Here is a 15,772-nt window from a genome sequence, read left to right on the forward strand (position 1 = left end):
ATTGCAGTCTCTCACTGGCATCGACCAGCATTATTGATCTGGAGCAGATCTCCTTCCACTCCACCTGGGGAGCCAGATGAGCCTTGTTCATATTGATCCCTCATTTTTATTCTATACTCTCCCTCTTTTCTTTGGTAAGGGGAAAAATTTATATACCTGTCATATTTTAAATAAATATTAAATAAAGAGGCATTCTTTGGGAAAACCACTGATGAGCAAAAAGTGTTTATGTATTTTGTTAACAGCTTATGATATTCAATGATTTTATGGCATGCTCCAGTCTTTTTGGCAGTCAAGTTGGGACTGGCACAAAGAGCCAAAACACATCTGTCAGCAACCCAAGCAGACAAGTCTGACATATGAAATATAATGTTTGATCCAAACAAAGAGAGGTGTTTCTCTTCAAAACTAAAAGTTATGTTTTTAATTAACTCCAGGTAATACTTTGAATGTTTGATTTATTCAATCTTAACTTCATGTTGCTGGGTGTAAATTACAATCACATGCCTTCGATTTATAATCTTGCCTCTTTTCAAATGGTGCCCCTCTTCCTTCTCTGTGCCCACTTCCTTGTGCTTAGTCCGTAAATGCCTTTCTCTGTCTGCATTAAGCCCTTCGCTGTGTCTGTGTGTCTTCTTGCCTCCCCCTCAGGAGCAGAATCTGTGGTAATGCACTAATCTGTGCAGCTTCAGTGCAGACTTGCCAATCTGCCATGTCAAGATACACAAATCTCACTCCAGGCAATTACAGGCCTTTTTTCACTCTGCATTGCGAAGGAGTTGCTTTACTGATGTTTGCTGCAATAAAAACTGCCACTGTGACCTATCAGCTACAATTACCTTGGTTTTTACAAACACCAGTTGCTGAGAATACCACGGAAGCTAAGCACTGCAGGGATTAAAATGGTAAATGGGTATATAATATCAGTAAGCTCCAAGGGGGAAGAATAAATTGCTGAAAGGAATCTTATTGGTTGTTTTTCCTAACACTTGTGCTGTTTACTCCAACAAAGAAATAAGTTAACTTGACTTTTATCAGGCAAGTTTGAATGTTTTACAAAGGTTTAAAATAAATAATTGAGGTGGTCTAGATCCCAAGCATGCATTGATTCACATTTTTCCCATTACCGTTTCCCTAGAGTCTTTTTCACCATCTGTTCTTCTAAGCATTATAATAATTTTAATTTAAATGCAAATCTGATGAAATGAATGAGACAAATGCTGTTTTCCTGTATATTTAGGGTTATTGACAAGCACTGAATAAAATGTCTTTTTGGTGCTGAACTGAGCTACTATCAGAACAATAGAACAGTGACAGACATGGCTCAATGACTCTCCTCTATGCAGCATTTCTTTCCTTTCTAAATTTTCTGATATCAAACCCACCCTTGAATTTGGCAGAATTCATAATTGTGTTCAGCCTGGACAAGGTCAATTAGATTTTAATGTTTTATATTTTAAATGTGAAAAGGAGCCATTCCTAGTAGGACTCTAAAATTATATGTTTTGTGGGGTACAGGCTACTGGCATGAAAGCCATGCTTCAACAATTAATTGTTATTTCATTTAATTGCAAGTGTGTTGGTGCTCATAAGTAGCTATTTTATGCCAGACTCTATGAATAAAAGATCTGATTATAAACAGGGATCACAAAAATATGTGTAACACTCCCCTTTATTCACCTAGAAATGGTCCAAATAACAAAATAAAATGATTTAAAAAAAAACTTAAAACTAAACATTTAAGTCAGGACAATAAGAAAGTTAAGATATTAACACAATGTCAGAGGCATTTTTTACACTAGGGTTGCAGGGTGGAACACTTATTACCATTGTTGGAGATGGTTATGCAATCAAATTCTGGTCAAGGGCTTTCTGTGTGTAAATTTTGTGCATTTAAATTTTTTTTATTATTATTTTATTTCTGGGCACCCTGGTTTCCTCTCAAGCATAGTTTAAATGTAAATTATAAATTATCATTAGAAATGATTCTGTGTGTATATTTATGTGTATGGTTTGTACTGATGATGAGGTACTGAAATGCCTATCCTGTTTCTTGTTCACCAACTTATTGAGCTATACACCAGGCCCCCACTACCCAAACCCTTTAACCTTAAACCCATGTAAATCTCCAACAGTTATGGAAGACAAACAAACGTTTACAAAGTCTTTATATTGTTTTGCTAGCACAGTCGTCAATTCACTCAAGGATGAGTAACAGCAGCATGTGCCAGCAGCAGCCCTTAGGCTTCTGTTCCCTGCAGCTAATGATGCTAGCAAGATTATGACATCAGTATTGGCTTCCCTTTGAACAAAAGGTGAACTCATTTAAGGATGTTGTGGAAATGAATGAGTCCAAGGATAAATCTAATTTTCAGAACTAAAAAGCAGTATGATAGTTCCCTTCCAGATTTTTACTTAATTCAGGAATTTTAAAGTAAATTTTCCTTAAAGAGCTGTCAATAAATAACTTCAACAGTTATGAAAAGCTGCAGTTGACATGGTTCCTTTTAGTGTTTGCATTTCACTCTGTCCCAAAACAGTGATTTTGATACATTTTCTGTGATTGATTGGATTTTACTTGGTATTATCGTTTTATTTTAGAAAGAGTGATTTTTCTCCAGTTTCTTAATCTCTTAATAAATAGATATATTTCATATTTTTTATTACTGAATGAGACACCTTCATACATGTCGTCATATAAGAATGCACACTCAATGCCTAGATAGATTCACAGACAGACTATTATCATTGACTTTTAAAAACGTCAATGATAAATTGTTAATCAAGACTGCAAATGTATGGAAATAAAATATGTTTAAATCATTTTGGAGTTGTTTTGATATTTAGACAATCTGTACCTGAAAGCAGCATGTGCAGCTGTTGGGAAATCCCCTCTTATCAACAGGGATTTCTTCAAGTTTGATTTTATACAGGTACCCACTTGGGCTAAGGTGGATTTTTCTCCAGTAGCAGTAATCTTTACATTTAGCATGACCTTGTTCCATGTGAGTAACTCAGTTAAGTGGAGCGAGAGCTAAGTGTCTTATTGCTGTTGAAAATTGTGTACACTAACAAAGTTTAGGTTCGAGCCACCTTTCTTTCTCAACTACACCTGCATGAGAAATCTTAATGATCCAAAATGATCCAAATTAGTAACAGCTGTAAGTGCACTCATTCTAAAGTTATGTTGCACTGCATACTTAGTTATGCACATACAGTAAACCTTCTGCATATGTTCAGGTATAAAACAACACTGTTTTTGTACAGCCAACAGGCAATATAAGATGTTTTCTCAACAGACAGTAAGTGAGTGAGAGAATATCTATATTGTCAAAGAGCCTTAGTCAAACTATTTGACCAGAGTTTCTATAACAACTACATTGTGCTGTTCATGGACCACAGAAGAGATATTTTGTTAAAAATGTTCATCATCTTCTCACATTGTTCTTCCAGTGACATTTCATATAATGAGAGTGTGAATGACCACTTATGTAAAGGTGTTATTAACACTGCATGTGGTCTTATTCAGAAGAAGACTGAATAATCACCTTCTGAAATAATCGTGCAGTGCCACCTTCCGCAAAGCACAGCTTGCTTTTATTAATTGTGACCATAATATCTCACATAAAGGTTAGAAAAAGGGCTTTGACAAGTTTCATGGGAAGGTACAAAAACATTTGTCACTGATTCAACACACACATCTTGTGGTGTTTTGTCAGATAAATTAACTGTTCAGTCTTGGGGTAATACGAATGAGCTTGACTGTGAGACTTATATTATGTAAAACAGAACTCTAATTTGATGTCCTTTTCTCTCTTTCTAGTTGTCACTGTAGATGCTCTCTCTTGTCTCTCTACCTGTTAAGTTTTCTTTGCTTCATGTCTTCCACTTAAGACATATTTGTGGGCATGAAAAACTATTTTGGAATAAAATTGCAGTACTTGTCAGATGAACTATCTAGTCATACAAGTTGAATTCATTTATTACAGTTCCTTTATATCTTCCTCTTTATTGGTAATCACAGCATCATCTGTGGCTTTCCATTAATTACTTTATCAACCTGTTAATTGTTAGTAATGATTTTGGCCTGATCGGCCCTCCATACTTTTGACTTCACACTGCATCTGCATGTTTTCATTAGCTACTGCTCATGAAGGCTACTGCCTCACTGACGCTACCTGTTGGAAGAAATGAGAATTTGAGACATCACTGATACCAGCTACGGCTCCAACAATGCTTTTTCTTGTGATGTTTTTCCAACACTCTTCTCATTTCACCTTCATATAAAGGTGACATACAGTTAAATTTACATTTTAACGAGCCGTCCATGTTTTGATTAGGTTACAAATTATCTTAATTTTGCTAACAAGAGATATTGGGACAGAAGAAGGATGCCGTACGTTAAAAGGAGAAGGGTAGAGCACATCAGGTGTGTAGCAGTTGTGTTTTTTGTTTTAATTCATGGCTGCAATCCAAACGTCTACATAAATATTGCTGTAATTCTACATGGGAAATTCATGCATTTTTAAAACTGGATTTGTGGGAATCAATTTTATAATGAGCAATGCCCACTATCCCACAGTGGCCCACTATTGACATCAAATATTCAGGTGAAATACAAATCATTTGTAAGCACTGTGGAAACACAGGGACTGACATCAGAAGCTAATGAATGTAAAATTTAAATCTGCTTTCAAATGGCCCTGCAGGTTTGTTTGACATGATTTGAATGAGTCTGAATTGCATTTGATTGTTTACAGTTTCAAATCTAAAATACTTGGACTGATGAAATCTACACTAGACCTAGCAACACAGTTTCAGATCTACTGAATCTAAATTGAGTTTTTTTAAACATGGAAAGATTTTAGGACTGCTTTAGAAATAGACAACCATAGATTCCACAATACACGGACCAGTCAAACTTAGACTGGAATATTCCACACTTATCTGTAAAATCTTCCTTCTAGGTTCCAAACATCAAAAAATGGATTGTTCCTTTTCTTTTTGCAGAAGTGTTTCTTGCGAAAATCTCACTGTCATGGTCTACCTTTAAAAACAACTGAAACATATAACTAACAATAAGTAGTTTTGATTTTCAAAATACTAAGTGTTGCTATTCTTAAAATACTTCACCTCTTCAGTTATTGTTACAAACTAAATAAATCTGTGATACATAATTGTACAGTGCTTGTTTTGGGGCAAGTGAGTGGTAAAATCCTACCTGTGAAGGTCTTTCAATGATTTTCACTGACCTGACTCCAGTGTCACATGCTCACTGATCTGTGCTGAATCCCACCATAAGTACTATCCATCACTGTACTATGCTGTAACAAGGTACAAACACAAACACACCTCCTTACAACATAGGTTTCCCCCCAAGGTTAGGGATGCATGTAATGGATTAAATTAAAACTAAATCAAACTGATGTCTTTGGTATCAGGTACTTTCAGACTCTGATGTGTTGCTTCATTATCTGCCATTAATATTCTCAATTGTCCTGTTAATTTCCCAGCCTATTTAAACATTAGTGATGGAGGTTTCTCTGAATCATTATCATATTAAAGCTATATAATAGACACATAAAACATGTTATTCATGTGAAAAATGCATCAAAAATGACTAAATCCAAACCACAGGAAAGCTTCATATGTGAGAACATGAGAAATATCCATACCCTGTTAACTCTGATAACAGGGTGAAATTGTGACACTTGATAATTTGACATCCCATTAACCATAACAGCTAATGTATACTGTATCTGGCAGATAACCACCATCTGAAAGCATTTGTGAACTTTTATCAATCTGTGACACTCAGTTAATTAAAACATTGCAAGCGATTTTTGCTGCCGCTACAGAAAGCTAAGTGACTTGATGCAATCTTCTAAGTATTCTTAGACAGAAACCTTTAAAACTACTATGAAAAATTAACAGAGCTTAATATATTGTTTGATAACTAGGATCAATTGGAATGTATGCATGATTGAATTAAAATGATTTTTTGTAAAGTATCTCAAGATTACATTTGTTGTGAATTGGAGCTATATGTAAGATTGTTTGAACTGAATTAAAAGACTCTGGTGAATAGCCATTATACAATACAAACAAGCCCTGCAAAATGCTTTATAAATATCAAATTAATCTAATAAAATTTAGAATGTTATGCACACAAATATGAACAAATATGATCACCTTTGATGTCCTCTGTGACAAAAATAACAATTTCCATCTTTAGAAGGTGAAAGCAATTACATTAGGAAATCCATTCATTTAGAAATAGCCTCGTAGTACCTGTAAGCCTATCTGTACAGTGTGTAGTTCCTCTTAAGCTGCACATTGCAATGACAGGAATTAAATACCCAAATGATTTATGTGCCAGCGGTATTACAACTTATCCCTCTGCACTCACTGCTATGTGGTGCTGGATGGGAAAAAGGTTTTAGGTAAACAATGTTGGTAAACCAGCTAAAAGCACCAGATACACACAAAAAGCCCATGCTCAAAGGACCAGCCCTCACAGAGAGGATAAACCAAACCAAGTGGTTAACGTCACAGGAGAATCTCAGCGAGGGCCTACATAAAACACAATATCCTCACAAGCATAAAGGAGACAATGAATACAAACTCTGTCCACACTCCAATTTTACCACTCATTTGGGGATTTGTGTATATGACCAAACAGTATATTTACAAAGACTGAGAAGGGTTTTTACACTGTAAAACACAAGGGACATCTTACCAAGCCCCAAATTAGAAGCAGTGGGCCGAGTATGGCAGATTTGTGCCTCATCAGCATTATTTGACTCCTTCCCTGCGGCTTTCCTTCTGCCACAGCCAAACTTGGTGTTGATACAGAGCTGTGAACACCTAAGCTTTACAGCACATTATCGGGAGATGATTCAAATGTTACTAATGGACTCCTTAAGCAATGTAGATAATTATCATAAATGACACAAGTGCTGTATCAAACAGTAGGTTACATAATCTGAGCCGGACAGTGCCAGAAATTAGTTTTCCTTGCAAGAACATTTGAGTTGCAGGCATTAACTGCCATTGCTGTAAAATGTAGGGTTTCATTCACAGAATATAAATGTAGGACCAGTTTTGACTTGCAAATCAATGACAAATAGTCTACAGGATTTGTCAAACCTTGGAAGAACAGCAAAAAAACTACATTTCAAAAGCCACCCACAGAATTAATTTTCCATTTCCAGACAAAGAAAGAATCACATTTGTCAGACAGTATATCTGAATACCAATTGTCTGCATCAATTTTCTAAACAATAAGCATGAAGACTATAGAACTGAGAGTGACACTTACCTTGGGAGATGTTGCAAATGGATTTCATTCCAGTTTTCACATTTGTGTATTTACATATAATCCCCATACCATAATTATCAAATCTTAGTTGGAGAATGAGCTTAAGGCAAATTACAAAAGCTGTAACTGTGGCTTGTGTAAGTACAGCAGTTGAATATATTTCATTCCCCTGAAAAGACAATGTGCATATGTGTGTATGCATGTGGGCAAATATTATGCATGAAGTCTCATTTATTACACAGCTTAAAAACTAATTGATGGCTTTCTCATTCCATATATATGGGCTATATGGGTTTTTGCATGACTTGTTTTGAATTACCAGTAAATAAGGATCAAACATATGCTTAGGGAGGACCAATAGGAAGAAATTATTATGGTAATATAGCAGAAAGAATAACATATTTACAGAAAAGTAATAAGAAACATTTTTATTTTTAAAGTGTTTCCTGTTGTAGGTCATTTGTGGTTGACAAATGCAGAATTTTTCTTTGTCTATGATGATGACTTTTTGGATAATTTTAATAGAATTATTCAAATTCAAGTATAAATACACCAAGCTCATTATGGGTAAGCCCCAAAATGCCATAATATGGAAGCTTCTGATAGGCTAATTCACAACATTAAAGGTAATTTGAGGCACTCTTGCCGATTTATGTTAGATAACACCTTTAATACACTGCAGCCATGTGTGACATTAGGGAACCTTCGAAAAAGACCAGGCAAGATATCAGAAAAAAAATGTGGACCTCCTCAAGTCTAGTTTATCCTTATGGCTTCAAAATGCCTAGCAATGCCATGTTTATCTTTTCAAACTTTTTCAAAAAGATTACATGCGAGTATGAACAGCATGAGATCAAATCTTGGCCCATTGTACATTTGAGAAAACAGATGGGTTCTATGTCTCAGAGATGAATGAATTAATGTGTATCAATCCCACATCAAATGCAAAAGACTGTAAGAATGCTGGCTAAAACTAGTAAGAGAACAACATCCACAGTGAGAACAAACCTCTATGACAATGGCTGAAAGGTGGCAATTTAGTTACAAAGTGACTTAATGACAACAAAGTCAATGTTTTGGAGAGGATGTCTCAATAATCAAGACTTTAGTTAAATAAAATGTTTGGGTTGAAAAGGTTCATGAGATGGTTGTGGAAGTTTACCCAAAACATTTTAAAAGGCAATTATATTTACCTAAGCTTCTGAATTGTAATAAAGGTACTGGCATTTTGCAAATAGAAATAATGTTGATACCATATGTCCTAAAACAGGAAAACATTACTCTAATGTCAGTGTGGAGGGAAAAATGTCACTTGACAGTGCATGTTGATTTACAGTTTAAGCTAAACATATAAAATTGTACCTTTACTCACACACAGTTTGTGACCACTTGAAAATGTCCCTATTCCTTCGAACTTCGAAAAGATGCAATTGAAAACTTTGCAATCCACAGACAGATGCAGAAACCATACTCTGTGACAAAAATATTTTTCTTCAAATTAAATGCTTCAAAATATTCCTCACACTGGTCAGTTTGAAAACTTACCTGCTTAAATGAAGCTTCACAAGAACATGGTTTTAGAGAACATTTAGTGCAAGAGCAAATATTTAGACTTTATGCTAAAACAAATAGAACATTTAATTTAAAAGCAAAAGCAAGCTAGATATTTCAGTCAAGGTAATGAAAATTGATTGTTAAATGTCACATTGTCCATTATTAATTAGTTATATGGAAATTGTTATTTTACAATTAGCTTTCCACATGTATTGACAAAACATTACAGTCTCTTAACACAAGTGAACTTGCTAAATCAGAGTTTACTGCAAAAATAACAGAAGAATTGAAATTTTACCTTGTATGCTCAGTAGGGACCTTACATGCCAAGTCTCCCCTCTCTGCCCTGAGGAGGAGAGTCAAATGGGAAAAATCAGAAGTCCACTTACCCCACAGAGAGAAGAGGTGAGGATCACAGCCAGGATGGGAGGCCCACAACACTATGATCAACCTCAAAACCCATCATTTAAACAAAAGCAGTGTAGTTTCCCCTGGGTGCAAACTGTGCACAAGAACTAGGGCAGCAACTGTGGGGCTTACATTCATATGAGTCTGCATGGCTCTCATGCAATAAAAAGGAAAAAAAAGGGTGAAAGCAACACAGCTTGAGCATGTGAATTCAAGCAGCACCTACCTTGAAACCCTCTAATTAATTAGTTGAAAAGCAATTTTTAAAAATCCTAGTCATAGGTCTTTATATATCATTCAACAAGAGCATAGAATGCCAGAAAAATTACCACAAAGCTCAGTGAATTCAAATAATTAAAAAGGGTAATACCTTTACTTTTACCTATGAGATTTGATGAAATGTTCCATGAAGAAAGTAGGTTCCAGACAAAGAGGAAGAACAAAGGGAGAGGAGACACCAGTAAGTGTCCTGACAAAATAGGAGGACAGTGGACAGGGGGATAGAGAGGCTTGATGGCTGCAAATTTGCGCAAATACAGGGGGGAGGAAATAGGATGCTGCTATGGAAAGTGAAAGCAGAAAGCTACATTGCTGCTCTGCTGTGCCATGGCAATATGCAGAACTGCAAAAATGGAAAAAAGAATACAGAATGGACAATTGTCTCTGCAGATGCTCTCAACATGCATTACCAAAGTGAGGGCAGGTGAGGATTAGCTCTAAAAGTGCAGTAAGCTATTTTCACAACACTCAAACAAGGCTATTGCAAGTTGTCCTTCAATACAACTACCCATATGTCACAAAGATATACTAAATTTTAATCATTTAAAAAAACTATATATAAAAGGAAATGTCAAAACTATGTAGAAAACACAAACTTCAAATTAAAGCTAGATCACCTATGAAAAAAGTCAGATGGAAAAACATCACAAGACAAAAAAATAAAGCCATTGATCAAAAATGGATAGACAGCAGCCCATATCAGAAGCTTCAAGCCTGACCAGGAGTTAGTGGCTCACAAATTTCTAAGCACAATAGGAGCAGGAAGAGCAATGGAGGAATGACAGGAAAAAGGAACATAGCCCATACCTTGGTCGCCCATCATCAGGTGTGCCAGACCTTAAAGGAAAATAAGAGTACAGTCAGCAGAGAACAAGGGATCATGGGAAACTGTGTGACACTGACATGCAGACATCTCCTTGACAGCAGATGTCTGTTACTTGAGGAGTGTTGGGATAAGGGAAAAACAGGGAAGAGATCAAGTGGAGGACACACAAACAGGGTTAGTCTGATGAGCATTAAGGCAACTCAGAAAGGTTGCAATGCATCATCAGCAACTTACTATGCATTGTTCAGAAAGCTAAAGTCACGCTGACCTATATGCATCATCACAAGCAGGTGAAATTGCTTCCCAAATCATCACTGCCTGGAAAAGTCCTACTGGACCACAAGCAGCTTGGATTCTGTGGCTATTCACTCTTCCTCCAAACTGTGGGACATTAGTTTTCAAAAGAAATGGAAAATGATCTTTCATCCTCTAATTGGACTTTGGACCTCAGAGCAGTAGTCTTGTCCTTATTATCCTTTGACCACAACACCTCTCTCTTTATGATTTAGATGCTGAAATTAATGTTGACAACATTTGTGCTTGCTGCAACATGTTTTGCAGTCAGATGGTATTTTAGGCTTTGTCATTTTAGTCTTAATGATCCTCACACCCAAAACTGCTGAAGAAAAATAAATGAACAAGCACCAATATACGTTGAAATCTGCATTTACTTCTTTTAAAGAAGCCTGATGAAAGTATTAAGCTTGGTGTAAAGAATTCATCCATTAATATTTCAATGTACATAAATATACAATTTTGCTTGATTCTTTAAAGAGGGTTTTTACTCATTGCTTGCTTCTGTAATCTTTTAGAGTTTTCTGAACTATTGCCATTTTATATATCATTTTATATATCATATATATGGATGAGATAAATTTATAGCAACTGGTTTATAGAACTAGTTGGAATAAGCACTACATTACACAGCAAGATTTACAGGCAATACAGTTAGTGTTGCTTAAATTATCTGGGAAATTTGAAACGTTATCCAGCCTTGACTTTAAAAATAAAAATCAGGAGATTTTTTGCTGTTTTTTTTGTATTATTTTATTTTATACATTGACTTCAGAATTTATCATTTCTGAATAGAAATATTGTTTTTATGTTAATGTTGAAGTTAATAAAAGTGTTCCTAAAAACTTTGTTGGAGACATGAGTATTTCTGAAAATCAACTGACTTATTAATTAATGAATTAATTTTGTTCTCATCGTTAATGGAAGTCATTTTCTAATTTTCTATTTCTATCTATTAATAGAAAATAATTAAATGAAAACAAAGTTAAAATATGACAAACCACACTTACCACTCAAGTTACATCGATACCATCACCAAGACAAAACATTCTCTAACATTCATTTGATAGACTTTAGATGGAATTAGTCCCCAGGATGAAAATACCCACCTTCGGTATTGTTGTCTTCTGGAGGCATAGGCAGGCAAAGAGAGAGAGAGGGAGATATTCATTAAGCAGCATGCAGGCTAGTACTGGCCATTGCATGTTGTCACCATGCAAGGCAATAAACATCACATGCAAGTGACCTATTGCAACATCTCAACAGAAAATACAAATTTATGTTCATCTGCTCTTTATGGTAGCCCCATTTTTGATAACCTAGAACAGGGGTGTCAAACTCCAGTCCTCAAGGGCCAGTGTCCTGCACCTTTCCGATGTGCCTCTGCTGCACCACACCGGAATAGAATAATTGGGTAAATACCAGGACTCTTGAGAACTGATCTACACAAAGAGGAGGTAATTAAGCCATTTCATTCCAGTGTTTTGTACCTGTGGCACATCTAAAAACTGCAGGACACCGGCCCTTGAGGACTGGAGTTTGACACCTGTGACCTAGAAGGTAATATAGGAGCAAAGCACCTTAATTTTATGTGAATTCACTGGACCACCAGGTATCAAAAACAGCTGTTGCACATGGTACTTAAATAATGAGCTGGAATTAAGTTTTTTAAAATCACTAGATGACTGACTTTTATCAGTTACTTTACATTATTAAGTAAAAAGCAGCTTGTACGAAATCTTTTAGAAAGTGTAAGCTAGCCATAAATTGTAGAGATAAGTTTGGCTGTTGTGTTCGATTTACAGCTTATAAATATAAATGCTACAGAGAAGAGAAACTTAGGCAAAGTTTATTCAGCTGTGTTTTTACGAGAGCATAGAACCTTATTGATTTATTTATTAAGTTTCTTTGAAATCGTGTTTCAACTCATTAAATTATGACATCCAATGAAACTATTAATACCAGTCTATATAGATTTATTTTGATAAATCTAAAATGTTATATTTATTTACTAAATTAAATGTTATAAAATGTTGAAGTATTACAAACTAAAGTGCTCTTAGGGACTTAGTAAGCTTATGCCTGTCCTAGAATATCAGACAGCTCTAAAACAGTGTGAGCACATTTGACTGTTTACAAATAAGCAAAAAGTACATTCTTCCACCTAAATCTTAAAACTGGCTTCACATTTAAATAATCAAAGAACCAGTATTGATCACAAAGTGAAGGCAAGGGGAGGAAAGCAACACAACTTGAGGCTGGTTCATTCTGCTCCGTTGTTTCTCACTCAAAAACTTTTATTTATGTCACTTTTCTTTAAAGATAATTTAATCTCTACTGCCTCAAAATAATCACCATAAATGTTTTCTTTCTTAGATGACAAGCTGTCTTATGTAATAAAATCCACTGCAAATGAAAATAATATAAACAAATGGAATTGGCTCTAAATGTAAAACCTTTGAAGTTTCAGAACAGGCAGTGAGATCTTTTGAAGGCATTTTCAGGAGATTTGGTTACACCATTAAAGGCAAAGAATAGTGAGTGCATCCAGTTTTACAAAAGATTGGCACTTAAATATCATTGCTTCTATATTAATTTTGGCAATAAGGTGAGTTTTACGGCAGTGAGAAAGTCACTGTGAAATATGTTATTCTGATAAAGAAAATAAACATAAATACATATTGACAAACTAATGGCAAATAGGTGAGGTACACAACATGCCACCTGAGGGGATATATATTAATTTTAAAAAAAATCATGTGAGTTCAAACATGCAAAAATAAGAAAAAGAGAACGTGTAACAGTAAATGTTTATTGCCTCTAAAAAAGGGGAAAAATATACTCAAAGAGTAGTTCTTCGTCAGGCTATATATTAGAACCAAATTTACAGAGATATCCGGGTCTAGGTATAAACATGACAAAAACAAGAAAAAAATTGTGTTTTGCATGCAACATCCATTTATAATTACTCAAAATAATAGTTCTTGTGATCGGCCCAGGTTTTAACCATGCCATCAGGATCCCAGTTTTGACCACAATTTAAATTCCTACCTCTCCAAAATGGTTTCTTGCTCCAAGTTAAGCATTTTTTACTTTGACTCAAAACTTACCATACCTTTTGGTTCCCTTTCCAAGTCAGACACCACACATAAAATTACCAAAGGTTGTGGCAATGTACAAAAGTGATTAAACGTCTACTAATTGGTTAAGATACACGACAACACCAGTTCTGTAAAACTTAACAAAATTCAAGTGTATTCATATTCTACCTAAAGGTGTTGTCTGTATTAATAAAATTTCAAAATTTTCTTGGAAATACAGTATACTGCCTCACTTGTTGGAAAACAAATGCATATTTAAACAATCAGGCAGAATTTGTTGCATGTGAGAAAGTTAGATGAATAAGACTGTGTGCATATACAGGAAGTATTGAAACTAAAACAGGTCTCTTAGATAAATGATAACTGCTGTCAAATAAACATGCAAACTGTTTGATCTCTTTTCCCAGTTCAACTATGAAAAGCACGCTGCTGAAATTAAAGGCATTGAGACAAAGCAAGCATGAGGTTGGCAGTTGCCAATGACCAAAAAAAGAGGTGAAAAACATTAATAAATAAAAACATTGGATAATGTCAAGACCCAAAGGCACTGAAACATTAGCTACAGCACATACTTTGTCCATTTTTATAAAATGTAACTGTAATGTTAGATGTGAGACATATTTAGGCTACGTAGTTTTAGTTCTGTGAGTGGCCTGTGTGGGAAGGTTTTAAAAGTTTAGATGATTTTTATATGCCAGTGGGATTAGCATGATATTACACTGATTCCCTTCCTTTTATCAGCTTAAATCTTAAATTAGAAGCTATTAATTATTGATCCTATCTAATTATAGCTTTGGAGACATACAATATTTATGGCCTCCATATTAAATCAGATCAGAGAACATTATCTTATCATGATTCTTAACCTCCATAGGACAAAATGAATGTGATTAGTTACCAAAAGTGAAACCACTGAAAATAACTTTCTTGGTGTGATTAAGCAAATGCAACTATTTTTTGTTATTTGTGTTCAGTATGTTTAACACAAAACAGATTTTATTGGTAAATATATTTATATGGAATCTATTGACATAAATTTTACTTTGGATTCATTTATAAAAATTATCACAAATTAGATCAATTTTGTGCAACAAGATAAGGAGAATACACACTTGACATGCTCATAGAATTTTGCAGAATCTTTCTTTCTCCAAATATGTCTGCAATGACATCCAAAGAATTCAGTAAGCATCTCACTTGACCAGACTATTTTTTCCAGATTCAGAAGTTTAGTAATACACCTGGAAACATTGCTATCAGTATGTTTTACAAATATAAATTTGGCCTTGAGGAAGCTCTTTGTTTTAAATAGCACAAGATGCTTCTTGTGTGATATCTTAGTACTGAGAAACATTTTCAAAGTTCAGCAACTGGGGTTAAAGTATATGATATTGATTTGCAGAGGGAAAAGATTGTTTTTTAAATACTATTACATTTTAGCGATCCTATTTTTTAAGTATTTTTCTTCTGTCTTAAATGCATTAACAAATAAAATATACATATGAAACACGAGTTGTTGCTGACATGGGATGAATTTCATATCAATAGCCCCTTTAGACATTTACTTATTAAAAAAAATTATTAACATATTTTTGCTCCTTTGCACTTATTTTCCCTACTGCATTTTATGAGATGAAACTCAAACAACCTCTAGGGGCCGCATAGAACGAGGTTTCATTTGGTGATTTTAAGAGCGAAAGAAGCTTTTCCTTAATAGCAGTATCACCTCACAGGATCCATTAAAGCAAGTCACCATCACTCATCTCTATCTCTCTTTCACACAGGCACACACTCCTACACACGCCAATGCACTTCCATTTTTTTCACAAATGTACCCAGCTGGTTACATTTTAATCCACAGTTGTAAATCCATTTAATCCCCTTCACAAAGTGATCCTAGTGCCATTGTGCTGGTAACTCTACACCAAAATGCACTCAACTGTCTATCAAACAATCTGTGTCTCTGATAGTCTTACGCTGTTATGTTAT

General features: G+C 35.0%; 1 protein-coding gene across 28 annotated transcripts in view; it reads right to left on the reverse strand.

Annotated features, from left to right (window-relative positions):
* LOC116712528 (neurexin-1a) overlaps positions 1 to 15,772 on the reverse strand; it is a 281,475-nt gene that overhangs the window by 247,057 nt on the left and 18,646 nt on the right. For 7 of the 28 annotated variants that reach the window (XM_032552326.1, XM_032552306.1, XM_032552310.1 and 4 more), the window contains 4 exons: positions 11,792 to 11,809; positions 10,370 to 10,399; positions 9,654 to 9,665; positions 9,174 to 9,221 (listed from right to left, as the gene is read on the reverse strand). In XM_032552326.1, coding sequence (XP_032408217.1) covers positions 9,174 to 9,221; positions 9,654 to 9,665; positions 10,370 to 10,399; positions 11,792 to 11,809 — 108 coding nt within the window. The remainder of the gene's footprint in view (positions 1 to 9,173; positions 9,222 to 9,653; positions 9,666 to 10,369; positions 10,400 to 11,791; positions 11,810 to 15,772) is intronic. The other 21 variants (XM_032552315.1, XM_032552329.1, XM_032552323.1 and 18 more) reach the window with 11 other exon arrangements.

This window comes from Xiphophorus hellerii, chromosome 22 (assembly GCF_003331165.1).
Source record: "Xiphophorus hellerii strain 12219 chromosome 22, Xiphophorus_hellerii-4.1, whole genome shotgun sequence".
Classification (NCBI taxonomy): domain Eukaryota; kingdom Metazoa; phylum Chordata; class Actinopteri; order Cyprinodontiformes; family Poeciliidae; genus Xiphophorus; species Xiphophorus hellerii.